The 27,065-nt window shown below is 44.0% G+C and overlaps 1 protein-coding gene across 4 annotated transcripts in view; it reads left to right on the forward strand.

The window, feature by feature from the left end:
• Nucleotides 1-26,767, forward strand: part of LOC131583301 (alpha-2-macroglobulin-like) — a 36,933-nt gene extending 10,166 nt beyond the window's left edge. For 2 of the 4 annotated variants that reach the window (XM_058847271.1, XM_058847280.1), the window contains 30 exons: nucleotides 657-741; nucleotides 1,435-1,558; nucleotides 2,290-2,404; nucleotides 2,530-2,639; nucleotides 3,053-3,214; nucleotides 3,466-3,693; nucleotides 5,000-5,063; nucleotides 6,315-6,457; nucleotides 6,799-6,948; nucleotides 7,155-7,325; nucleotides 8,046-8,145; nucleotides 9,489-9,615; nucleotides 11,358-11,586; nucleotides 12,646-12,772; nucleotides 13,358-13,479; nucleotides 15,858-15,909; nucleotides 16,550-16,633; nucleotides 16,742-16,918; nucleotides 17,822-17,906; nucleotides 18,091-18,247; nucleotides 18,528-18,602; nucleotides 20,695-20,860; nucleotides 21,657-21,880; nucleotides 22,246-22,464; nucleotides 22,854-22,981; nucleotides 23,331-23,421; nucleotides 23,993-24,067; nucleotides 24,483-24,585; nucleotides 25,143-25,184; nucleotides 26,623-26,767. In XM_058847271.1, coding sequence (XP_058703254.1) covers nucleotides 657-741; nucleotides 1,435-1,558; nucleotides 2,290-2,404; nucleotides 2,530-2,639; nucleotides 3,053-3,214; nucleotides 3,466-3,693; nucleotides 5,000-5,063; nucleotides 6,315-6,457; nucleotides 6,799-6,948; nucleotides 7,155-7,325; nucleotides 8,046-8,145; nucleotides 9,489-9,615; nucleotides 11,358-11,586; nucleotides 12,646-12,772; nucleotides 13,358-13,479; nucleotides 15,858-15,909; nucleotides 16,550-16,633; nucleotides 16,742-16,918; nucleotides 17,822-17,906; nucleotides 18,091-18,247; nucleotides 18,528-18,602; nucleotides 20,695-20,860; nucleotides 21,657-21,880; nucleotides 22,246-22,464; nucleotides 22,854-22,981; nucleotides 23,331-23,421; nucleotides 23,993-24,067; nucleotides 24,483-24,585; nucleotides 25,143-25,184; nucleotides 26,623-26,648 — 3,761 coding nt within the window. In that variant the 3' untranslated portion in view covers nucleotides 26,649-26,767. The remainder of the gene's footprint in view (nucleotides 1-656; nucleotides 742-1,434; nucleotides 1,559-2,289; nucleotides 2,405-2,529; nucleotides 2,640-3,052; nucleotides 3,215-3,465; nucleotides 3,694-4,999; nucleotides 5,064-6,314; nucleotides 6,458-6,798; nucleotides 6,949-7,154; nucleotides 7,326-8,045; nucleotides 8,146-9,488; nucleotides 9,616-11,357; nucleotides 11,587-12,645; nucleotides 12,773-13,357; nucleotides 13,480-15,857; nucleotides 15,910-16,549; nucleotides 16,634-16,741; nucleotides 16,919-17,821; nucleotides 17,907-18,090; nucleotides 18,248-18,527; nucleotides 18,603-20,694; nucleotides 20,861-21,656; nucleotides 21,881-22,245; nucleotides 22,465-22,853; nucleotides 22,982-23,330; nucleotides 23,422-23,992; nucleotides 24,068-24,482; nucleotides 24,586-25,142; nucleotides 25,185-26,622) is intronic. The other 2 variants (XM_058847254.1, XM_058847263.1) reach the window with 2 other exon arrangements.
• Nucleotides 26,768-27,065: the final 298 nt, after the last annotated feature.

Below are 27,065 nucleotides of genomic sequence, written 5' to 3' on the forward strand. Positions count from 1 at the left end.
GGGCATGAGGAATTGTAGGCATAGGGCTGCAGGATGCAATATGGGAAGAGGGATGTAATTCAATCGTCAGGAGCAAAATATGTATTTTACTTGTGCCCCTTTATACTGGGCTTTAGTGCTGCCTCTTCCACTTGAAAATATCGGACTGAGGGTCTGTGGCTAGATTCACTTGCACTCTCTGGGTATGCAGGACGATATCCCATGGCACATTCTAGTGTGTCCAGGAGTAACTCTGGATCTCCAGAACAGTAAGAATCAGCCAAGAGGATCAGTGATCTGAGGCATTTCAATGTGGTAAATTACAAAGGTGGTGAATGTGCAGTTCCAAGTCCCACCTGCAAATTATGCATTGTGAACACAACACACAGGACCAGCGTGTCCTTCTGAATGGACACAGGTGAAGGATCTGCTCAGCTGTCTGGTGCCACATAAGCTTGTGCTGAAAATAAGGGAAGGTAAGGACTACAAACTTCCTTAATTGCCTTTGAGGCCAAACAGTGGTGAAAGCTGAGAAAACCTATGGAAGGGGTAGAGAGCAATACTGAAGACCACAGAGAGGTTCATATGTAGATGAACCTGGCTCTGTGCTTGAGTTTCTGTGTAGTGCACAGCTCTCATTTACTCTTCTCACACCAGACTTTCTCTCTTCTGTCTAGTGCTGCCCAGGTTCGAGGTCCTGGTGAAGGTCCCAAAGATGATCACGATTAAGGACAGCGAGCTTCCAGTGTCTGTCTGTGGTCTGTGAGTCACAGAGCTCCAGTAAATCTCTCTTGCTTATCCTTCACTCTGCCTTTTTGCTGAGGACCAAGAGAAGTGCTCGGGGAGGGTTTTTAAACATTTCCCAGGCATATAGTGAACACTTATTTCATTCTGTCAGTCCTAAACCTGCTGCTTGGCCTGAACAATCAAAGTGAAGGGTCTTCCCTGTATTCCTTAGAAGATTATGTTCAACAAATCTGCATCCTTCTCTTCCCAGTTTATTTCACATTTCCTGTCTTTACATTTCTTCAGAGCTTCTCTGCCAATACTGAACCCTCAAATACTACAAGATGTCAGATAAGACATTATTTAAATTGCTGATGCAAACCCAGTGTTCTCATTTTTAACTCACAAATCACTCCTTCTGAGTACCTGATTGCCTTTCCATTCCTTCATTGAACCCTGAGCAGTTTGTAATACAGGAATGCTCCTGGCTGAAATAATTTTTGAAGTCAGCCTTTCTCTGCAGAGGCATCCCACCTAGAGCAGGATGAATGTATCTTCCATGGATGATGGAAGAATGTCACTATGGAAAAGATGGAAATCATTAAAATGTCAGATTAGTCAGCCTTTAAGAAGTATTAGGAAATCATCCACAGAGGTCTTTAAGGAGATGTGTCTGAGTGTGACTGATTGTCTCCTTATCTGATACATTTTTTAACACATTGTGATTAGGTACACCTATGGGAAGCCTGTTCCTGGTCTGGTGAATGTCCAGGTATGCCGGAAATTTTCCCAGTCTGCTTCAAGTTGTTATGGAAAAGAAGCAGAATCTGTGTGTGAAGAATTCACTAGACAGGTGAGTCCCAGGATCAAAATGTAGTGGTTTTTCTGAAGGTTAATGGGAAATGTTGTCTCAAGAGAGATCAAATGTTTTGGAATATAGTAGGGCATCAGAGATAGCATTCTCTCCAGGGAAAAGCTGAGAATGCCAGAGGAAGGCATTCTTAACAAAAGGACCATTAAACTGGAAACAGGACTGATGATGAAAACCTGACCCCATTGAAACTAGTGACAAAGCTCCAGCTGCCAGCCATAAGGTCTTTGGTATTAATCCACAAACTGAGAAAAGAAACTTTAAAGGAATTTTCTAACTGAGAGGGACTGACTGCAAGCAAGGAGCGAAGATGAGGAGAAAACAAGAAGGCTGTATAGAGAACAAGGAACAAAGATGAGGTGGTATTGTGAGACATATGAGACAAATACAGGAGAAAGAGCAACATGATAAAGAGAGGAGACAATGGAAGAAACAAAGAAAAACAGAACTAGGGCAGGAGAGAATTGACAAGGAAACCAGTGTGGCCCTTGGAAAACTGTGTGTCAGAAACCTAACAGATCACAGAAAATATGTGGATGAAACACTAGGAAACAGGCTGAACACAAGTTCTGGTCTTGGACACAACCCTTGAAGAAATTCTAGAATTTCATGAACAGAAGCTAAGCATGTTGGGTTTGGGGTATCTATTCTCATTCCTCAAGGCATAAACTCTCTTCACAGAATTTCAATTTTCTCTTCAATCCCTTGCTTAGGCAGATGCTCGTGGATGTGTTTCTGGTGTGGTGAGGACCAAGGTGTTTCAGCTCCTACGCAAGGGATATGAGATGAGCCTTGAGGTACAAGGCAAAATCACAGAAGATGGCACAGGTATGTAGGATATGAAGAAGGCAAAGTGATGGCAGGCTGACAGGAGGAACTGGCAAACAGGAGGAAAGTGGAGTAACATGACTAGAAATTCATTAATAATCCCTCTTTACTGTGCTCTGTCTCAGGAATAGAGATGACTGGAACTGGCTCCTGCGGTATCACGTCCACCATGAGCAGAATCCACTTTGACCTGTTGGATTATGTGTACAAACCAGGGATCCCTCTCTTTGGGATGGTAGGGAACTTCTGAGACCATGGGCAATGAATGGCACAGCAAACACACAAGTGCACAATCCCATCAGTGGGGATTCAGTAGTGGGGTGTGCAGGTTGCGTGGTTCAGGAGGCAGGTGATACATGGTGGAGGTTCCAAAGGAAGCTGGCTGGGGGAGTTAAAACTACTGAGGAACTTAGGATCCTAATAGATAATTTCCATGGGCTGACCAGGTTGTTTTGCTGAGAATTTTCTCAGTTGTTCCCTCAGACAACTCAGGGCATGCCTCACACATTTCCACATTTTTTTTCCTTTGTTCTTCTCTATCAAGAAATATCCTGCCTGGCAAGGAGGAAAAGAGGGGAGAGGGTGTATTACTTGGGAATTGTTTTTTGTTGCTAGTTTAAAACCTGAAGTTTGTTATTGCTTTGTTAGGTGAAGCTGGTCGATGGCACTGATGCTCCACTTGCCAATGAAACCATCACGATTACTGTGGGTGGAAACAAATACAAAGGGAATTACACTACAGATGAACAGGGACAATCCTGGTTTTCCATAGACACTATCAGCTTCACAGAACTCTCCCTGGAAATTCGAGTGAGTGGCAGTGACAGGGGTGAGCCTCTGTCTTTCTCAACAGGGGAAATGTCTATCCATGGGTTATCAGTCTTTTCTGCCAGTTGGAAAGCAAGGCAAGTTTCTTGGTGGGTCACCTCACTTCTCTGTGTCTTCTCTGCATGTTATCCATAATCCCCTAAGAATGTGAAATACAGAGTTTTTCAGTGGACTTTTATGTGACTTTATACCTGATCTTGTTTGGCTATGAACCTTTTATTCTTCTTTCTCAGGCAGATCATAAACCTGAACTGAACTGTTATGACAGTGACTGGATGACACCATCCTATGAGCATACCACGCGCAGAGTAACTCGCTCTTACTCTCTCAGTAAGAGCTTCCTCAAAATTGAGCCAAAGCCTGAGACATTAAGTTGTGGCTCCTCAGCAGAGGTCCAGGTGCACTATATCTTCACACCAGAGGCCATAGGCGAGCAGAAGAAAATTGTCATTTATTATTTGGTAAGACATATTTGGGGTTGGGTTGATCTACAGACACAGAAAGTAGTGTGTCGCCCCTAGCTGTGTTCCATGATGAGCAACCAGAGCACTGCTAGATGCCCAGTAATGATGGAGAGCATTTAAGATGGAAAGTGTGGCCTGCAACAGTGCAATCTAAATACACTTCCCTAATGTTTCTCTTTTCTCCGTCTTCTGCTTGCAGAATTTTGGGAGCCCACAGTAATGAGAATGGACTGTAACATGCTGGCATTAAGAACTACAAATTTGTTCATTTTAGGGATCATAGGAGAGAGACTAATTGAACTGTGACCAAACAATGACATGTCAGTCTCTCTCAGGAGAACAGGAAGAATCACATGAATATCCAAACAGAATGTCTTTCTCCCTAAATTTCTTTTTCCCATTTATCCCATTTAATGACACTAGCAGAGAAGAGGAGAGTAGCTTTGGAGAGCAATAAAAATATCAGTAGAAGAGACACTTCCGTTCTGGTGCACTGAACAGAACCTCAGGGGACTTAGGCTGATATCCAAAAAAGAAAATAGAAACCTGTGCTAGAGATGTGCTTATGTGCTTATTTTCAAGACTACTAACAATTAATGGAAGGACAAGATACCTGTTTATCCCAGTTGCATGGGAAAATTGATTTTAAGCATGTGCATACAGCAGGTAAACAAACAGTGAGAGAACTTCCATTTTTACAGATGTGGATCCCACATTTGAAATTCAAATATGAAGTTATGGAATAAATATTCCATATCAAAAGTAACTGAATAGAAAGCATTTTTGACTGTGTAAAAGGAATCTTTTTCTAGAAATGAGGGAATTAAAGGAAGCATCTAGGCGATTGCTTACTGCCTGACTTCAGATACCTTGTTCAAGCTCTTATACTTTGCAGCCTGTGGTCTTCTGTCCCAATTTTGTGTAGTTATAAAACTAATCCTGGTGAAATTTTTCTTCATATTGTTTCACAATGCAACTGAGAGAGGAATGAGGAGACTTTTTGACCTCTAGTCTGTTCCAGATAGTTAGAAATGTGCAGATGACTCCCAAAGTCATGTGTGGTTAGAGGCAAAATGCATTTGAACCTAATCTATATATGTAATACGTACAAAAGCAAAGTATGATCAGTGTGGTCTTCCTAGAGGCAAATATTTCTGTCTCCAAAGACCCAGTAAATTCCAGCCTGGCACTTATTTAGCATCTTCTTGGTGTTGCTCACACTCTTACAATTATTACCCAGTGAATATCTCCTGCCTTTCAACACTGGTAACAACAGTTCCAGGAAGATTTCTCTGTTACACAGGTGATGGCCAAGGGACAAATCGTATTAGCTGACACCCATGAGCTGACTGTGAATCCTGGAGAGGGTGAGCAGATCTATGCCTTTTTAACATTTCTGATGGTAATTTGGGGCAGGGGGATGTAGATACATGACTTCAATTCAAACACTAAATTTAACATTTCATTCAAACTTTACACATAATGTTTGAATTTTCAAAATTAAGCCTTTTTAGATGAAGTGGCTTTGGTTAGTTTTGTTTTCTCTGAGTTCCAACAGGTTCCAACAGGTGCTATTTTTTTAATGAGAAAATGTTAGAAAATTCAATGAAAAATAAGTATAATGTTTTGGACATTTCCTAAAAGCAGCATTGTCTGATGTCCACTCTAGCCTATTCTGATTTGGATGCTTACCAGGGTTGTCAGACTCCCATGTACAACAAGCAGGAAGAGTGTACCTCCATTTCTTTGTCTCTCTCACTTTCCCTAATTTTTCTCTTTTTTTTGTATTGTTCCTGCCCTGTAAGCATGTAAACACATGCATACCTATATTCTAATCAACACACTTAAATTTATTCATATGAATGTCCAAGGATTACACGTTTCAGTAACAGATACAGGCTGTGATGCAACTTTAAATGTCTTTTGACAATGAGAAGAGGGAGATATTTTGTAAGTCTGTGAGAAGGAGCTGCACTGCATTGGATATAAACAGATTATGGCAGTAAAAGATCTCGTGTGCTGTACAAAGTTCTGTATCCCCACTAGTAGCAGTGACTAAACTCCCACCAGGGCTGGTACCAAGGGATGTTCTGCCACCTTGTCTAGATTGTGACATAAAGCTCAGGCACAGATAGTGTTTTCCAGCACAGAGGGGCATTTTCTACTGTGTTTGGAGTAATAGTTTGGTGTGCTTGATAAGTACTTGCTTTGCAGTATCCTTGCCAAGTTATTCTTTCAGCCACTCTACAACCTTGACTGCTGTCACCCTTTGTAATAGTCATGTTACTATTTTTTGCATCAACATTTTTTTTTAAGATCTTGGAGCTTGAGGGAATAAAGGGTTGTGAACATCAAGAAATTATGCCACATGTTAACTGGGGAGAATCTAGAAGCCAAGTTGAGGCCCTCCAAACTCATGTCTTTTGTCAATTCACAATAAGTTTTTGATTGCAGGTGTCTTCAGCAGCAGCCATAGATTTTAGTCATATGTCAGTTTTCCAGCCCCTGAGAACTAAAAATATTCAGCATAAGTGAACTTGACATTTTTTATCTGGGGAAGGCAAATGCATATACTGGAACCTCTTGCTGATTGAACAGCCTTCTGTTCTCTCTGTTAGCTTCTGGGACATTTCAGTTGAGCTTCTCTGTTGAGGCAGCGATTGCTCCCGTGGCACAGATGCTTGTGTACACCACTTCACCCAGTGGGGAAGTCATCGCCAGTTCAGAAGATTTCCAGGTTGAAATGTGCCTCCCCAATAAAGTGAGTATAAGACATGGTTTATGCAACCCATGTTTGTCTTGTGGACAGCAGCTCAGTTTAGATTTCTGGAATGAAAGCAGGATTCACAATGGGTTCATGAAATGTTTTGACCAGATGTTGACTGAGAACTGGTGACCAGAATAAGCTACAAAGCTGTGAAAATGAAAAGTGGGGCAAGACAGAAACAAAAAGTGAATCACTCATCCTTACCAATTACATTGATAAAAGGTGAATATACATTAGACACTGGCAGAAATCAGTTCACAAGGCTAGAAGTGTCAGAATAATAATGTAACAATGTCTGGAAATGTGGTTGCTTGAACTTCCTTTTGGATTTGCAGGTGAGATTGAGTTTTGCACCCAAGGAAGGTCTTCCTGCTTCCAGTACACGTCTGCAACTCCACACCTCTCCAAGATCCCTGTGTGCCCTGCATGCAGTGGACAAGAGTGTTCTCCTTATGAAGCCTGAAAATGAGCTTTCTCCCAGCTCTGTAAGTCTTGGCTACTTTTGGTGATGAGCAAGTACAGGAACCAAGCAAGTACCCACTAGCACCACTATAGACACGGGGCTCTGTATGTTTACAGTTGCACTCCTTACACTTTTAGAAGCTGGCATTTACCAATGGAGTGTTAGGTTGTGTCTGTCCCTGTAAGTTGTGACCTGCTGCATTGTTCCCTGTTATTTGCATTTCCACAGGTGTATCAGCTTCTTCCACTGAAGGAAAGCCAGGGTTATAGCTTCAGGGACTACTACTTGGAAGAAGACAATGTTAATCCATGTGTATCACTTGACAATCTGTCATTAAATGGATTTCTCTACATACCCATTTCTTCTGATGGTGAAGGGGATGCCTATGAAATTCTCAAAGTAAGCATCAGCCTTTCATTTTTCTTTTTTTTACCCTTTTCAAATTCAGTCTCCTCTCTTCTTCTCACCTGCCCTGAAGGGCTTCTTAATAAAAAAATAAGCTCATTTGCTGTAAACTTGCTCATGTTTGTATGCAAGAAAATAACCAGGCCCAGTTCCCACATCTACTTAGTCCGTAAATAGTAACTGAATGCTTGCCTAAACCATTAAAACTTTGAAAGGTCTCCCCATAGCAAAGACACCTGCAAATGGGCTTTGGTAAGGAAACAGTCCTGAGAAATTACCTCTAGTGCCATAACATTAGAAACTCCTCATCTATTCATGTTTCCTTCCTCCAGTTAAATAGGTATTTATTAAAGTATCAATTAATTTGATAACCCACAAATCCAAGCATACCCATCCAAACTGTCCTGCACAAAGTTTTTTGGGTACCCTCACTCCAGTGCATTTCACACATGCCATTTTCACCCAGGTCCCCAAGGTAGGTCTGTGGCCTTACCTTTCCATCTAATGATGCCAGCATTTAGCTTTAGTATGAAAATAACATGATAGAGACTCCACACCTGTGTCAAACCAGCCTATCTGGAATTTACAAACGATCCTTTGTTATTCTGATAAATACCAGACTTAGGTACATCCATTCTTGACATACTAAATAAAGTTTATTTTCAAACCATTTCTTTGCATATTTTTTTGTTCTTCTTTCTCTTTGTTTACTAGGAATTGGGCTTAAAAGTCTTCACTAGCAGCAAGATCCATAAGCCTGAACTCTGCGAGCATTATCCAGAACACATGATGGAAAGGAGTTACAGTGGTTCTAGTACCTTCTTGGTTTTACCTCTCACACAACCTCCTAAAATTTACCACCCTGCTTCTTTCCTTCCCTCTTTGAATCTTTGAATATTAATTACACAGGCAGATCTGATTGTGTTCATCTTCCCAGGCAGCCAGATGTGCCTGGTTGGAACTGTGTGTGCTTGGTGACTCCCACACCAGCCCCTACAACAGGGGAGGGCATTTAGGCACTAAAAGAGTCTTTCACCACAAAGCAGTGGGTTTTTGGTTTTTTTCCCATCAGATCTGAGTCCAGCTATGAAAACCTATAAAAGGAGCATCTGCTTCTAGGCAGCCACATTCTAGCAATAGCTAGAGAAACAACTAGAGCAAAAGTGGGGAAAGACAAATGAGAAGGTGGTACAAGCCCATGGGTCAATGTTTTACTGCTGGGGGCTGAGAAATCTGGTTGTGTTCCCAGTTTCCCCACTTACATGACTGTGAGAGGCTAGGTAGGTCATGTCACTTCTCTACAGGTTCAGTGACTGAAGATAATGATGTTGCTTTTGTTTGCTTGTTTCCTTTAACAGATCTGAGATTAGAAAGACTATATAAAAGACTCACCTATATCACTTTCAGTTACTGATTTCTATGGTGCAGTACCCCAGTTCCAATTAAAAAATTGTAGCTTTGGCTCAAGTAGCAGCTTCTGGCCTTCTTTCAATTTGACCTAAGAGATCAGATCTTTGGTTTAGAAATGGAGGATTTGTCATCAGAGTATGGCTCAAGACAGCTGTCTATTTTGAGAAGATGTAAACTCCTCTAAGGCTGATGGAAAAGCCTTTAAAAAGGCACAACAGTATGCAACACTGTGAGAAAGCATCTTCCTGTGTATTTGCTAATGGCCAGAGATATAAAGACCCGTATCCTTTTTTTTTTTTTAAATTCCTAGAGAGAGGGCTAAGTGTAGCTTCTGTTTCTGGTCATGTATAAATGCAATCAGTTCTTCAATCAGATTATTGAAATATGTGTCCTGGTAATGTCTGGAGACAGTGAGTTTCATGTTTTATTCTGTATTGGTATAGAAATATACCCCCAAAACCAGGATCTTTCATGGTTCTTTTGGCACAATGGGTTTGCTGGCAGTGGGGGAAGAATGCTCACCTTCACCCAACCTCTGTAAGAAGAGCAGCAGCATTAAGAAAAATTAAATACTGAGATGGCAAGAGAGAAATTAATGTTTCCAGTAGCCAAGATGTCAAAGCTGTTCTTTCAATTTTAAAATTTGACCTAAGAATAACAACTACCTAGAGGGAAAGTATGTTCCTGGTTTGGAATGGAGTTTGACACATCTTTTCCTTTCTTCCTGTCTTCGAATGAATTTGCTAGTCACTACAATGAATCTGCATGGAGAACTGAGTTATCACATGGCAGAAGATATGGTTGATGGCAATCCTATGGACACAGTCCGGAAATACTTCCCTGAGACATGGATCTGGGACATAGTTTCAGTCAAGTAAGTGTTTAAGGGAATGTAGAATATGGTCATGTTGTGGTTTTAAACCAGTAATTAACAAAAAGGGGAAAAAGGAATTATTTATTTCTTGCTGTGAGATATGGATTAAAATAAGAGCAAACCAGGCATAAAAACTTAAAAGGAATAAAGAAGAGTTTATTGACAAACTACAAGAATAAGAACACTAGAATAAACTTTTAGAAAAACTTTTTCATTTCTCACTGCTCACTATTCTTTTGTTTACATGACAACAGAGACAAAAAACTGTATAATTTTGATGGTTTAAACAGTTCTAATTCTTTCCATAGTCTTTTCTTCAGTTTCTGTAGAGAAACAGAAGTTCTTTTCTGTTAATTTATGGAGTTTGTCACAAGAAAACTATTTTTGTTATAGTTTCTCGTTTCTCTGATATCAGCTGCTCAGAGCTACTGTTATTAAAGCCCACCCCTCCCATTCTACATCACTGAAAATGTGTTATGGGTCATGAGTTTGAAGATAGCATTTTTAAGGATAAGTTAGTCAAAGGCAAAAAAAGTATTCTTTATTTGCTTCTGTGAGCTTCACTAAGAAACAGTTTTTCTCATTGCCTCTCAAGGTTTCAAATTTCTCAGCACTTCACTATACCACAATTACTTCACTTATTACTCAAATTTACACTTTAAACACTTTATTCTTCTCTATACTCTATTATGAATTAAAGGGGTTTTTCTCAAGACTTCATTGTCCATTTCCATAGTTTTAACAGAAAGATATTTCAGCTTAATTAAAGCATTTCCTTAATTCTCTACCTTTCTTGAAGTCTCTTTTCTTTCTTGCCACTAGTAGTTTATAAAGTCTCTTTTCATGTTGATCACTCTCCTTTTCTCTCTCTGGATGAAAAGATTAATCCGCAAGTCTCATCTGGATAAGAAAGAGTTAAAATCTTGCCTAAGCTTTTGTAGATGGTTCGGTGATCTCTGCTGAACAGGAGCTAGAGCCGTCTGCGCTGGAAAGTTCTTCATAGCTGCTTTTAGAGAGCGTGGTCTCTGTCTTTGCTTGCTGCAAGCTCAGAGTTCCTTTCTTCTTTCACTCAGCAGTTTTCTAGTAAATGTAGTTACAGCAAAACCTCCAGCTGAACCAGAGATCGGGCCGAGCCCGGCCCAGCCCGACTTAGCTCGGGGCAAGCCTCATCTCCCGGCCGGGAGACGAGAGACGCGGCGGGCCCGGCTCGGCCCCGGCCCGGCCCCTGCCCGGCCACATGGCTTGGGCAGGGAACCGGAGGCCAGCCCGAGCTCCGCCACGCTTCACAGTCAGGAAAACAAAAGAGCACCACAGACTTCTGGGTGTACACTTCAAGGTGGGGTTCACGAGTTGATTCTACTTTTCAATGGCTAAAACTGCGGTCAATTCTCAGCAATGACCGATAATTGGTCAAGAGAAAAGACTCTCAGGAGACCCCAGCAACTTTAACTTTCTTAAAGGTAAAGGAACTTTATGACAGGTCACTAGACCAAAGCCTTGGACTAGGTTAAAGCCTCAGTGGATGCATGGGTATTTCAGTGAGAGGAATATTTCTAGTAGACAAATGGACTTTTTAAGGATTTTTAAGGATTATGTACAGGATGCTTTAGAGGAATATGCAAAAGCCAATGCCTATATCCCAGCTGGTCAGGGGTTTGCTGTCAGCAGATGTTGCTCAGTAGGCTGAGAGGAGAATAGATGAACACCAGAATATAACTGAAATTTTCTCTGTCCCTCACCAGCCCTGAGGGAAAAGCTGATCTGGAAGTGACCATCCCTGACACCATCACTGAGTGGAAAGCCAATGCATTCTGCACTTCAGCAGACACAGGCTTTGGCCTGTCCCCGACAGTGTCCCTCAGAGCTTTCCAGCCCTTCTTTGTCGAGCTCACCATGCCCTACTCTGTAGTGCGTGGGGAGTCCTTCACACTGAAAGCCACCGTGTTCAACTACCTGCCTGCCTGCATCAGGGTAAGGGATGCTCACAGCTCTGCTCAGCCTAACAGCCATGGGGAGACTACAATGGGCCATTTCTAACGAGCTGTTCCAAGCCAGATGACTGACCTGCAAATGTAATTTCATGTAGGTGTGTATATGTGCAAATCCTTGCTGTATTCAATGAAGAGGGAATGTGTTTTCCTGCCAAAGTTTCAAAAGCTGCATTTTATTCAGAGCCTGAAGTTCTGCTACTGAGACACCCAGCCTTGTCATCACAAATTTATGTTACTGTTCTACAGAAACAGAGAACTTCACAGATCACAGAATCATTGCATACCCAAATGGAAATTTCAGGTTCACCAGGGTGGATATTTATGTTCAGCCTTTAGTCTCATATCACAGAACTTCACAGAACATTTTCTGGAATGTGCAGACTTCTGTAATTTGTTGCATCTGTCACTAAAATACTATAGGAGAGCTATATGGCTTTGCCATTCTTACCTGCATTTTTTTCTAGCAAAAAAAAAAGACAAGAGAAAATTTTGGAAAGGATTAATACAGAATCTCAATCACCTTTGCTTAGTTTTTTATAAGTACAGATTTTTATTCTAAAAGGAATGAAGCTGAACCAAGGAGGGGCACTTATCCAGTCATTCCAATGCACTCTTACTTATGTCCCTGTATTTCCTGTTTTGTTTGCTATTTTCAGGCTCTTTATTCCACTTTTCCTTGTTCCCTTATTCTGTTTTTCCTTGTTCCTTTACTTGTTCCCACTGCTGGTGTTTTATCTCTTCACCTAAACAACTATGAGGGAGATCTTTAATTCATGGCACAACTGGTCTGTGCTATTCATTTTCCCAGAATCAATTTCCTCCCCAGAGATCCTGTTCTCTACACTGATCTCCTACAACTGTACAAATTTCAGTCATTTCCTCCTTTATCAGGCAGTTCTTGCTCTGCAATTCCCATAATGTCCTCAGAAACCATGGTATAACCAGCTCCACTACCTATTTCCATGTACTGCACTGTCTGCAATAACTCCAGTTTCTCTGCAAGTCCAAACCTCATGATGCCTCTGTGCACACCTGGCAGGTCAGTGTGTCTCTGGCTGAATCTACCAATTTCCTGGCTGTACCAGTGGGGAAACGGGAAGAATCCTACTGCATCTGTGTGAACGAAAGGAAAACTGTTGCTTGGGCAGTAACACCAAGATCTCTAGGTAAGAGACCAGAAGACAAGGAGATACTGGGGTCAGATGTCAGTGTATGGCATCAGATCTTTGGTGTGATGATCTTAGTGACTCCAAATCTGTTTGGAAGGATCTTTTCTCTTAGAAGTCCAACCCTGAGGCTGAGACAGGGCACTGGGCGTAGTGTTTCCAGGTCCTAAACAAACATTACAGGCCATGGCTTTCCCAACATTCTAACAGAAATCATAAATCACCTTAATGCATGAAAAGAACCCAGTCATTCCAGCTGTAGAGCTAAGAATGTCTTGTCTTAACCTGTTTGGGTCTGAAATTTTTTAATCAAAGCTTGCTTTCTCTGAAGCCTCACAGAAAAAGACCATTTGATTTATGAGCCCATCACTACTCTTCATGCCAGTGGACTAACACCTGCTTGGGTGGGCATCACAAAGGAGGGGAACTGGAAGGCTGCATCTGCATCAACATAAAACCCTGTCTCAGATTCAGTTCTCCTCTTGGAAAAGCTTCTCTGTAATGCATCACAGAGTTCCCAGCACAAACACACCCATATTTCCCTGACTCTGCCTGGCAGGACTGACTGACTCCTGTTTTCTCCAGGGCAGGTGGAGTTCTCAGTGACCACTGAGGCCCTACAGAGCCAGCAGCCCTGTGGGAACTACATTGTGGAGACCCCTAAGAAAGGGCGGAAGGACACGGTCATCAGACAGCTGCTGGTGGAGGTAGGTGGGCTGCTAATTTTGGTGGCACAGAAAAGAGGCAATAGTAGCAGCAAGAGGTGCTGTGTGATAAAGGTTTTCTGGTGTAGCTGTGGGAGCAGCAATAATGGCTTGTGGGACTCTTATTCTACAAGCTTTTACAGAAGAAGCACTGATGAATCTAACACAGGCCAATAGAGCCCATAACTCATAATGTTGCCATCTCACAAAGCAGAGTCTTACATTACATAGAGGGACAGGAATAATAACACAGGCAATAATGACAGGCTTTTCTGAGACACATTGTATCAGAGATAAATGAGAAATCCTTGGGTTTGCCTGTAATAAATCACAGGGATAGGTTGTGAATGAAACACTAACCAGAAAGCTTATGTTTCTCCTCCAGCCCATGGCCAGTACTCTGGAATATGGAACAGTCACTACAATCTACAAATATTTCTAAACAAAACTACCATCACTGCTTTGAATTGTGCTTATTACATTTCTAAGAATGTTCAAAACAGTGTAACTAACCTTTTTTTTTTCACATTCTTTTGTAGACTTCTTTTCTTAAGCAGTGTTTTGCAATGAAAAACATAGCTTTTCACATAAGTTGCCAGTCATAAAATTAATCCCCAGCATAAAATTCCCAGTGATGCTACACATTAGCAAACAAAAAGTACCAGCTTGTTGTATAGGGAAATCCATATAATAAGTCCTCTTTACATTGCAGACATTCCAGTTTTCAGTAAGGAAGAGCTAGGATTCATGTAGCCTCAGGAAATGTTTTGCTAACCAGAATGTAATAATGGAACAACATTCCTATCTGGCAGACTTTTTTTTTTTTTTTTTTTTTTAATTATTTATAAATGGATTTGAATTTATAATACACGAACAACTGTTCAGCATTTCAGGAAATGTTCCTAATTTCATGTATGCATTAGGAAAAAGACTGTTTTGTTCTTTGAAGATACAGGAAAACAGAGCACTGTAAAGTCTTCTCTCGCAGATGGCAGGGGAATATAAATTACTGAACAAGTACTAGAGTTACTTCTGTCAGGGTGTCTGAGAGATTGCTCATCCTATCCTGTTATTGTAATGTGGTAATTAATCTACAGCAAGCCCTGATGGGATGGAATTGGAGATTAGCATCCAAGGCTGAACAATTAATTAGCAGGGATGGATGCAGTGTAACATGCTTGGGGTGAAGCTGCATTGTGTTGAGCACATGGATGACAATATTCCCTGCAGCAGGCAGTGCATCCCAGAGGGAGAGAGAAGTGAGTGTGCCAGAGGCCCTGGGGCATCTTTCTGCCCCTCAAGAATCCAAGCCTCATTGAGAGCTCTTTAGAAAAGGGATTTTTTTTCACCCAGGAATTTTCATCTGTTCTGAAAGGAAGATCTTTCAAACAATTTCAGTTTGTATGTTTTAATTTCCTGCTGAAAATCAAACAAAACAATGGATTTCTCATTTATTTGCATATCAGAATGACATAAAACAAACAAGAAGGTGACTTTTCAAACAGAAGCATTTAACTCTGTTACAGTTTATAAAAAAAAACTTTTTCTTTTTGTTTTTTTTTTTCCTGCTCTTTTAATACTCTTCTGTCTTTTCATACTGAAGACTGAGAGACAACATATTCTGACTGTGAGAAAGTGAAGACAATAACACCATTGTTTACATGCTGGGAAAAAATATCATCTGGCAAAACTGGAAACCAGTACTGTAACAATGGGAACTGTCCTATTTAGAAGTTAAAAAATTGGTGCAAGGATGTCACTAAAATAAATTCTAACCAAAAAAAAGTTTTCTTGTAAACATTTGATACATGAGTTTTCTGCAAAATATTTTCACCCATCTCAACAGAAAAGAGGGATTATTTTCTGACTTCAGAGTCTAGACTAGAACTTATAAACCAGTTGATTGTGGCACGCATTTAAATTTTGGTTGTTGTAGCATGTCACTTGTAGGTGCATTGGAGTGTTGTAGCTGCCACCAGTCAAAGTTCTTGCATACATATCCACCCAGTGTGCAAGGCACTCAGCCATCACCACAGCCTGGAGAGCTCTGCTAGACTGGGCCACTGTGACTGGCAACTTGGATGACCAGGTCCCATGTCTCTGTTGATAACATCACCTTGCATGTTATCTCCATCACAACCTGTGAAGCTGCAGGGCCTCTCTCAGTAATAAAAAAGAAGAGAAAATTTATTACATTTCATACTTGTAATTAGCCAGTATGTTACAGTCCTCAATTACTCTCAGTTTAGCACGTGGAGGAGAAAAATTTCTAGGCAATTTTCAAAGAATGCCTTTTACTTTCCTTTTTGATATTTCTTCCTTTTCTGTTGCTTTTGTTTCTCATTTTTTGTTGTTTTTTTTTTCTTGCCCTTTTCCCCAAGCCGGAAGGGACTGAAGTGGAAACCACGTACAACTCTCTGCTCTGTGCATCTGGTAAGAGCCATTTGTTTTCCAAAACTTTCTTTGCTGAGGTAGAAACTAAAGACAAAGGTGGAATAAAAGGTTAGTGAGTGTTACTGAGAAGAAAGATGTAGGGATCTGAAAAAATTGAACAAACTAGATGTATGTCCAGATGTTAGTGAAAACATTTCTTCCTGTAGAAGAAGAGCTGAGGATGTAATAATGTCTGCAATTAGAGAGGGAGGAGCACATCTTTTAGGAAATTAGTCTGGCCAGGTCAATGCAAGGAGAGAGTATTTGGGATTTGATACAGTTGTCTCTAACACCTTTCATTTAACAGATGTAAAATCACAAACCAGACTCTGCAGTAAGCCAGGTCTGCCCACCAAAGCAGAAAATGCCAGAAAAATAGGCAGGAAAAGGTGTATTTGTCAGTCAAGGCTGGTTGAATGTTGCCATGTAGAAGTCCATGACAATCTGCATGTGAGGGTATTGCAGGCCCAATACAAAACTTGCATGACAGGAAATTCATCAACAAAATTACAGATGAATGGATTTGTTTAAGTCAGGAAACCCCTCTTCAAGGGATAGTGTCTCACCCATGGATAGCTGCTACCCATGCATTGTAGATCCATCTGGAATTGTAACCAAATTTATCTGCTTTTTATCCCAGAAGAGTCAGTGTCAGAAAGAGTCTCCTTGGTTCTCCCAGAGACTGTGGTGGATGACTCAGCCAGAGCATATTTCTCAGTGCTAGGTAAGTAAAACCTCCTTGTAGTGTCACATACTATTTTAGAACACTGCCCTTCAGGCTGTTCTCAGCCTAATGGCCAATTCACACACTGTTAATTGTCCCCTTGCCCAGGTGACATCATGGGCACTGCCATGCAGAACCTGCACCAGCTCCTCCAGATGCCCTTTGGCTGTGGGGAGCAGAACATGGCCCTCTTTGCACCCAACATCTACGTCCTGGATTATCTGAACAAGACAGGGCAGCTGAGTGAAGAGGTCAAGTCCAAGGCCACTGGGTACTTAGTGAGCGGTGAGCTTTCGCCTTTGTTCATCCCTTCCCTTGGCTACTGGGTAAGGACACTGTTGGCCACTGGCCTGGATGATCTGTTGGAAGCTGTCTCTAGAAGGGAGCAGGTACTGGCAGGTTAGGGCTATACAATACAGTATCTGTAAGAAGGAATCCTACACTCAGCTGAGTTGGAGGTAGAGGATGAGAGACAACAGCATCCAAACAAGAACACAGAAAAAGTCCAGGGCTGGCAATAACTCAGGATTTCTCTTCATAAGAAAAGGGTTATATGAAATACATAAATCAGACTGTTACCATTAATCATGGCAGCTGCTTATGTAGATCTTGAATTCTCCTTAGCATTGAGGTGTAGAAAGTACTGCTCATCTTTGAATCGGGTAGAATTTTACCACATTAGCTAGGGCATGATGAGAGACACAACAGGACATATACACATGATGAGCATCTGCCAACTAGCAAGGGGCTGTTGTGAGTCAGTATTTTTGCAGGAAAATTTTTGCAGGAAAATTGCATTTCTTCCAGAGAAAAGTATCCTGTTTTCTGCATTCCTATCGTGTGTAAGAGTCACATTTTTAATCAGCTCTCCTCTGGGAACCACTCTCACATCTGTCTCAAGTCTAGGAAGCATTTGCATCCTCATGAAGTCTTGGGCAGAGAGCAGCAATGACTGCAGATAGTCAGTTTCCAGGTGTTTTTGGAGAGAGGAAGAGCACAAGAATAGAGATATTCAGAGCTGGGGATTTCCCTGAACTTCCTTTCTAATACTGAGCAGCAGTATTACATTAGTACATATCTGTGCCATAGCCAAAGGGGACAGTGTGTCCCATGTCTGCTGCATTTCCTTTGCACTGCTCCTTGAAAAGCACTGTGGAAACTGAAATATATTTTCACTCTTCATTTCAGGGTATCAGAGGCAATTGAAATACAAACACCGGGATGGTTCTTACAGCACCTTTGGGCCACGTTATGGGCAAGCTGGAAATACCTGGTAAGACTTCAGCACCTCTGGCTTTTCCTTCCTGCTTCTCATGTCCTCTCATTCTTCAGTGTATTCTTGTACTTGTCCATTGTGAAATTTGGAATGGAGGTGGAGATGAAGTTAAATGGGCCCTATGACCTCTGATTGATACAGGACCTACTCAGGATGTCTTGGTTCCCTCTATCACTTTTAGGCTCACAGCCTTTGTCCTCAAGTCCTTTGCCCAGGCCCGGCCTCACATCTTCATAGAGGAGAAGCACATCCAGGATGCTTTGAACTGGCTTACTCAAAAGCAGAAGGAGAATGGATGTTTCCGCAGCTCTGGGACGCTCCTGAACAATGCTATGAAGGTAAAGTGTTGGCTCCACATGGGTTTTGTCAGGCTGGAACTTGACCATAAGTCACTCTGGCACTGACAGAGTAACTTCAGCACTTGGGGCGTGGGAAGGAATGAGGAGTTATATATGTGGGCTATCACAGGAGCAGGAAGAAGTCAGCAGCGTCTTCTGAAGGACTCAGCATGAAAAGGAGGCCAGGGAGAATTTGTCCCTGCAGGATGTAGATGTGTAGCACAGAGAGAAGCTAGTGGCACTGTGAGGGATCAACAAGTCCTTTTGTGTTTCCCTGCAGGGTGGAGTGAATGACGAGGTCACACTGGCAGCCTACATCACTATTGCACTGCTGGAGATTCCTCTGCCTGTAACCGTACGTGTCTGCACCCCAACCTGAGCCACAGATGGTACTAACCTGCCCAACTAGTGTCCCCACACCCAGATTATCAGGTCCCTTTACCTTTGGAAAGAAGAAATCCTGTCTGAATAATCTTTTCATTTAAGCCTAGACTGAAGGAACATCTTCCTCCATTTTCCTCTCCTGTCCCAGCCCGTGTACACATTTCACTTAACATTTTTCTGAGTTCTTTAGTGGATTTGCTCCATACAGCTTGCACTGACAGTGGGTTAAGTGATATTTGATTCTTTGAAGTGAGCCAAATAGGTTTTCTACACCTACAGAAATCTCCTTTTGTTTCTTAGCATAGTACAATCCTGTTGAACCACTCTTGGGCCTATTGGGCGGATACAACACCACAGGTCTGTAAAAAAGGATGGCACACTCAGGAATCCATTGTCATTTTCTCTACTTCTTCTAGATGGGAAATCCCCATCCTTAATGCTTGAATAATAAGATATACCTATAGGGAATACCATCATGGCACTATGAAAAGCCTGTGACCTACTTAAGAGCAGTGTGGGTTTGGTCATTCTGACCCACTCACTTTGAGGCAAGGTAGTGGTGCAGGTAAAACTGGGGTATGAATGACAGCAGAAGGATTGCTGAGCCAGTGTGGTTGCCAGGCTGTTGCAATCCCTCTACTCCAAACGTAGTAGAGACTGTTCTGTGTCTGAAGTTTTTTTCGTGTGTAGCAAGAACAAGCAGAAGGAAATATTTTGTCAGTAAGGTGACATGGATGACACTAACTTCACTAGAAGACCATTCTTTCTTTGTTATATGTTGTGTTTAGAAACCAAGCTCTCAGGCAGAACTGTATTGGATAATGAGGATGTTTTCCAGCTCCCTCTCTGAGTCCAAAACTGCCACTGAATGCGACAGAAGGGGTTTGTCACAATCTGAGTGGGGTATGGGAGCATTTCAAGTTAAACTAAGATTAGCACAGTCCTTAAGTAATTAAGGCTCATACAGAGTATTTCTATAAGTAAAATAGGCCATATTAAACCCTCATAAAAACCTTAATAGCATTGTCCTTAGCATGTATGTCTACTGCCACATCCTGCCATTAGACTGCACTCCTCCCCAGCATTTACCTTACAAACAGTAGTAGGCATAGACACAACCAAATTTGGTTTTATTCTTTGCTTTCTTAAAACCTGCTTAAAACTGCTTCTTCAAAAGGGATCACAAATTATTTCATCTTCCAGTACACACACAGTTAAAGTCAAAGCACAAAGCAACAGAAAAATATGTCTTTTCCTTCTAGACCCTTTATTAAGCTGTAAATGTGCTGTTAGCTTTCAGGTCATGGCATAGTCTCCCTGCAGAGCTACTTTTTCAATTTTATAGCAGCTTTTCCATCACAAATGAGGAGTAGTTGTGTCTTGCTGAAAGGTTGTGGCGTAACAATGTCTGTTAGTCATAACACCATGTAAAGTAGCTACATTTTACTTCACTGTAGTGATTGCACTCTTAAACCAATACATGATTTGCTAATGTGAACATCACAAAAAACATTGTAGAAAATACAAAACAACACACATTTTTATCTTGTGCAGGGTTCACCACCAAACTAGAATCTACATTATTTCAAGCAAGTGAATTTTTTTAAAAATGCCCTGGAAAAGGGGAAAAAACCAAAAATAAGCATAGGGTGAAAGCACAGAAGAGTCTCAGGATAATAGCTGCAGGAGGAAAGCACGTAATTAGTATGCTTAAAGCAAAGAAATATTTCAGAGAACTCCTCTTACTCCAGAACACAACCAGGCCAGTTCTTCTCAAGGAAGAAGGATTGGAGCCCTGCTTCACAGTCTTGAAATCAAACTCAGAAAAACCATTACAACAAGACATATTTAAAAAATTAGATTCAAGAAAAAGAACAGCCTTTGTCTGCCATTTTCTTCTAAGAATTCTTAGGTCTGGAGGGAATTTTATCTTTTTCAATGGTAAAATCTTTATCAGGTCAAAGAGTAGGATGCTAAGGGTCCACAGGTAGCATCCCTATTCCTGTTTTTCTAAGATGGAGCTCACTATGATAACCTCCAGTTCAGCCTCTCTCTTCTTCCAGCACTCGGTGGTGCGGAATGCGCTGTTCTGCCTGGAAACAGCAGCCAATCAGGAACAAAACCATGTGTACACCAAGGCACTGCTGGCATACGCCTTTGCCCTGGCAGGGAACAGGGAGAAGCGGAAGGCATTGCTTGACTCACTTGAAAAGGAAGCAGTGAGAAAGGGTGAGTGTTCCTGGTGGGACATGCCTTTCACCAGCCTTACACCTTCCCTTGGTGAAATGGCTTTTGCTGGTGGGGCAGTGGCAGCAGGCACTGGCCAGTGTGGGTAGGGAAAGGTGCAGGGAGAGGAAAGACTTGTGCAAAGGGATTACTTTTCTGAGAAGTCCCTCTCAGGGCCTGGTCCTTCTTCTCTGCCCAGAGGGAGCTGACCAGGAAGCACCAGGCACCATCCCCTTGGTGCTGAGCCCTTGGGTGGCTCTGCTCCCACCTCTCCTCAGCCCACTGCTCTCACCACTCCAGCACTGCTTAGCAAAGGCTTAGCAACGCTCAGGAACATCCCTTCCTTCCAGGCCAAGGGCTCAACACAGAACAAAGGTGACCTTGCAGAGGACAAGGCAGGTCAGTCAGAGAAGAGATGGGTGTGCTGAGAGAAAAAATGAGCTCACAGGGCATTTTGGAGGCCACGGCACAAGTTCGGAGTTGTCAGGGAAAATCCTATAATTCTTTGGAATTATTCTGCCTAAATCAGGCTGGACAGAGGGTTTGGCCAAGCAGTGAGCAGTAGCCCATAAATGTGAGTGTGGAGTGTGGAGGACAAAGTACTGGATGAGTCTCAGCACTCCCATACTCATTGTAAAGCTGCAAAATGTGTAAGCCTGACCCTTCCCACTTCACCCTTCATGACAGACATATCCTGGAGGCTCCGTCCTCCCAGCTGGAGCAGCAGCAGCTCAAGAAGCCCCTTGCAATATTTCATAGTAACAATTGCTTGTTGTCTCTGTCCCTGGCTCCTGTGAAGATGGGTCTGTTCACTGGCAGCGGCCTGGCAAGGAGCCCGAGGCTGATCTCCCATACTATCGCCACCGAGCTCCCTCTGCGGAAGTGGAGATGACGGCCTACGTGCTCCTGGCTCACCTCAGCTCGCAGCCAGCCCCTGCCCAGGAGGAGCTGTCGTTTGCATCCCTTATTGCAAAGTGGATCAGCAGTCAGCAGAATCCCAGTGGAGGCTTCTCCTCCACCCAGGTGAGCTGCTTCCCTCTGGCCACGCCACACATCAAGGTCAGAAGGTGGGACATGTCAGAGAGCCGGGTGGGAGCACAGGAAGTTTTGTCAGGAAGGTGGGAACTGGAACCCTGCAATAGATCCATGCAGTACCTCCCATGGTTGTCAGGTTCTCCAGAGGCTACAGACAAATATGTCAGGTAGTGCCCCTGGGAAAGGAAATATGCTGGAGCTGCTCTTTCCTTTTGTCTTTTCTTCTTTGTCTTTCACTGGGGAAAGTGAGGCTGCAGGGGAGGGTGCCAGCTGACAGAAAGGGCAGCCTGTGAGAGGACAGGCTGTGGAGAGACTAATTGCATCCCCTGGCTGCTGGGACTCATCTCTTTCAGGACACAGTGGTGGCTCTCCAAGCCTTGTCCCTGTATGGAGCTGCCACCTATGCCAAGAGCGGGGCGGCATCCAAAGTGGCCCTGCGGTCTGGAGGGGATTTCCAGCACGACTTCCAAGTGGATCCCAGCAACCGGCTGCTGCTGCAGCGCGTGCCCCTTCCCCAGGTGCCAGGGGAGTACAGCGTGGAGGTGTCTGGTGAAGGATGCGTCTACCTGCAGGTGAGGGTGATGGGGACAGCTGGCATCCTGGGAGGGGAGTTCCTGGCCAGGCTGGAGAGGACAGAATCGTAGGAGCATCCAGGTTGGAAAAGAGCCTGAGATCATTGAGTCTAGATCAGTAGCCAAAAGACTCTAAGGTCATTTAGTCCTTCCATTGAGGTAGAGGACAATGAAGAACAGGAGAGAGGGGAGAAGTGGGAGGCTGTGGGTAAAGGGAAGAGGACAGAAAGACTAGAGGAATGTGGAGGAGAAAGTTTAGGAGAGGAGGGAAGGCTCTGCAGTGTGGAAGAGCTGTGAGAAGTGGGCTGGCTGTGTGGGGCGAGGGTCCCCTCTCTCCCCATTGAGCACACACACACACACGCTCACACAGAGCTGCTGCTGTTCCCTAGACAAGCCTGAGGTACAACGTGCAGCCCACGCAGGAGAAGGCGCCCTTCCTGCTCCGTGTGTACACAATCCCAGAGGTGTGTGTGGACTCCAAGGCTCACAAGGTCTTTGACATTGGCATAAATGTCAGGTGAGTCTGTGCTTTGGTCTGAGATTTCCTGTTGAGCCATGGGAGCTGGGGGAGGTCTGGTTGTCCCTGTGGTGGGGCAGTCTGGGAGTGCATCACATTCCTGGGAAGGTGGGCAGGAGGCAGATGTTCTGTGAGGAGAGGCTTTGGAGGAAGAACTTGTCCTGCTGTGTGGGCAGCCCAAGGCTGGGCTAGTGGGAGGCTGTGTAGGTGACTAGCAGAACCTGGCACAGCTGGAGAGGAAGGTGCTGCACTGCCTGGCATTAGTGGGGTGCCAAGTGTTATGGAAAAGCTGGAAGTGTGCCCAGCTCTGGGTTGATGTGCACTGAATCTTTGTTGCTTGGTTCCTCAGTTACACAGGGGAGCGCAATGTCTCCAACATGGTGATAGTTGATGTGAAGATGCTGTCAGGATTCGTCCCCTTGAAGTCCTCAGTGAGGAAGGTAGGGTGTTGTGTGAAGCATTTCTTGAAGATATTTATCCTTAATCTAGAGTATCAATTTCATTATTTAAATTAGCATTTAATTATTTTCCTTGTATCTTCTCTCTCTTAGACCTGTCCATCTTTTCCTCCAGGTCTTCTACCCCTCAGCTCTGGAGTAGGGGTGAATGAGGGATGCCAGCAGCAGCATTCCCTTCCTTCTCCTCAAGCTCTTGTGGTAGCTTGCAGTTATATGTGCTGTTTAGCCCCAGATCGAAAGCTGGAAGGGCACCATGAGATCTATTATCAGGGATTCGGGGGCCTTGGGAGATACATGACAGCCATGACAATTCTGGTCCCTCATTCAATTTTTGTGTCAAGAAGGTGAAAGAGCCTGAGATGGTGGGAGTTAAGGGAAGACTTAGTACATGGGACTTCATACCACAGTGTTTGACAAGTCCTCTGGGAAGTGCATTTCCTGTGCTTTACTTCTCAGCACCTACATAGTGAGCCTTTAGTGGTGGGGAGAAAGTCAGGAGGATTTACTAACTCCCCTTCAGATCATCAACCTCCTCCACAACTCCTTTTTCCAGCTCACAAACACACGGTTTCACCAGATCCAGCGGACAGAAGTGAACACAAACCATGTTTTGCTGTACATCGAGCAGGTGAGGACGAACCCAGGGCCGCTGTTGGGCACGTGTTGAGCTCTACAGCACAGTGGCGATAGCACAAAATGGGGGTGGAGAGCATTGCTAACATCTCCAGGCTTGTAAGCACAGAGCATAAACAAATCACTCACCTTGTCAGTCTCATAGGGGACAACTCTCTCCCAGCCCTCAGCAGGCATTGCCTCCACCCTGGGCACAGATCAGGCTCTGATCTCCCCACCAGCAGAGCCTCCCCGAGGGTGGGGAAGGGTCCCAGGGTTTGCCCCTGCCCCTCAGCCAGTCCTACAGCCCTGTGTCCCCCCCTGAGCATGGGTGGCAGGGGAGAGCACGGGGGCCTGGGGTCAGTGCAGAGGCACAGGGGAGCCCCTGCAGTGCAGAGCCCCCCTGAGCCTCTACTGCTTCCCTTCCCCAGCTGGGCAGGGAGAGCCTCAGCTTCTCCTTCACGGTGGAGCGGGACATCCCCGTGCGGGGCCTGAAGCCAGCCCAGGTGAAGGTCTATGACTACTACGAGACAGGTGAGTGCCTGGAGTGCCTGTGGGAGCGAGGAGGGGCACGGGGGCTGTGGGGACCCACAGCTGCCCCCAGCCTGGCACTGCCACCCCAGCCCTGCCTGAGCCCTGGCAGTGCAGAGGGGCTGGGGTGGAGCCGTGGATGCCGGGGGTGCCGTGTTCATTTCTGGCCCTGGAGCGTGGCCGTGCCTGTGCTTCCAGGCAGACCTGCTGCTCCTTGTGCCTCTGCTCTCCTGGCTGCTGTGCCAGGCTGGCACTGACAGAGCAGTTTGTCCCCACCTCAGCCCAGTGTGCTGGCAGGAGGTGTCTGAGCAGCCCTTGGCTACCCTGGGGTGGAGATGCCCTGGAGATACCCTGCTGGAGCTGCCTGTGTGGGTGACTCTGCCTTGCTGCCACTGCCGCCAGACAGGGCTGGCACTGGGGCTGTCCCCACCCCAGCTGGGATCTCTGGGGGAAACTGGGATGGTGGCACCAGCCTGCTCTGGGAGCCTGGGAAAAACATCCCCCTGCCAGCAGTGCCAGGGATCATGGCAGCTCACTCTGCCTTCCCTTCTCTTTTCCAGATGAGTTTGCCACACAGGAATACAGCTCTCCCTGCACCACAGGTAGGGTACTGCTTCCTTCACTGCTCTCCACATCTTCTTCATTGTATTTTTGGTCATCCAGCCAGTGCTTCTCTTCCTGTTTGAATTTGGATGACATTGGCCCAACTTACAGGCACAGATCTTGGATATAAATCAGAGAGCATGGGAGTTACAGAGATGGAAAGTTTGCCTTTGGTTTGTTTGGAGGAACAGCTGCTTCCTGCTTAGGTTCCTGCTGCCCCAGGGTTTCTCAGGTGGCAGCTGTGCCTCATGGCCCTGGGTAACCAGCCCTCAGTCTTGATTTGGAGTCTGAGCTGGCAGGACAGAATACAGTCATCTTTGGGGGATTCTCTGCAATGCAAGGCCATGTGTATTTGGCTTAGGAGCACAGGTAATTTAGGAGCTTCTGTAAAAAGCTCTTACCAAGGTTATTTCTCCTGTCCTATACTGCACAAAGGGTGGCAGGTTTTGCTTTCCATCAGTTGCCCAGTTCCAGGTGTTTGGAATATGGAGGCTTCTGGAAAGCAGAGTTCCTGGGAAAAGGTTTTTCACAGGACCTGATGACTGTGACACCTGAGAACAGAGAAAAAGTGATTTGGACTTGGAGAAGGCAAAAGCTTTGCCTTTTGCTGGTAGTAAATGGTGGCGTTTATCTCCTTTTGTGGTTTTATCTGAAAAAGTAGAAAATAATCTGAATTCCTACACTTCAATTCCATACTGCTTGTTAATTTGGACTGTGTCCATAGGTGCAATGGTTTTCTGCTAATTCTGGACCTGCAGCCTCCCTTCATGGAAACATGTGCATAAGTCCAAACATTGAGTGGACAGTAAAACATTTCCAAAGGGTATTTTGGTGTGGTCTGGTTGTCCAGTGTGAGACTCATGGGGAAACCTTAGATTTTAGGCTACTTTTCCCCAGTTCTGTTAAAAAGCAGAGATTTTTATCTTCTTTGGAAAGGTTGATAGGAAATTGCTACCTAAGAGGCTCATCCACTAGTCTAAATGTACAAAGGTGGCCCGCACTGACTAAAAGGCAGATCCCAGTTGCCAAGCTTCCTTCCCTGCCCTGTATAGTAGGAGTGCAGTATATTTCTGCCATGTTTTGCAGAGAAATAAACAGAACATGTCTCCCTGCTACACTGACCAGCCTTGCCTGCTTACACTGTGCCCCTGTGTACATTTTGGTCATGACAAATCCCACTCTGCTTCTCTCTCTCAGTGGGACAGGGAGAATTTCAGCCCTCTCTCAATCTCACACTACCTCAAAGGTGACACAAGTAGTGAGTGCTGTGGATGACCCTCCACCCTGGTAAAACAGCAGCTCTCTGTCCTGTACTGTGCTTCCCACACAACCTGGCTTCCACATCCACATCTTGCTCCCTCTGTCTCTCAGCCTTAGAAAGCAGATGGATATATCTGTCTGACTTCTGTTCCCTCCCATCTTCTTTCATCCTTGCAGAGGAAGTAGACCAGGGAAATGACTGAAGAACACTCCCAGATGCAGGAACCCGCCTGCCTCGCCACCACCACACAGTGTGACAGATTAATAATGACTACATGGAATGGAAAGTGAACATTACAAATAAATTAACCATACTCACCAATTATTTTTGAACAGTTTGTTTCCACTTCTGATTTTTCCTGCTCATATTTCAGCCATAGCTTTAATCTCCCTGGCTTCTTAGGTTAAAGTGTAACCCATCTAACAATGCTTGTGTGCAGGGAAATAAGGCTAACAAGTGAGGGAAAAAAAGAGGGCAGAATGATGTAAGTGGGGGTCAGCCCTTCTAATATATCTGTCTCTGTGTTATGTTCTCTGAACTTATCATCTGAGATGCAGTCTAATCAATGGAGCAGGATAGGTAGTTCTTGGGAAAAATTTCTCTCCCCTGGCTTACAAAC

The sequence above is a fragment of the Poecile atricapillus genome, chromosome 1, assembly GCF_030490865.1.
Source record: "Poecile atricapillus isolate bPoeAtr1 chromosome 1, bPoeAtr1.hap1, whole genome shotgun sequence".
In the NCBI taxonomy this organism is placed as follows: Eukaryota; Metazoa; Chordata; class Aves; order Passeriformes; family Paridae; genus Poecile; species Poecile atricapillus.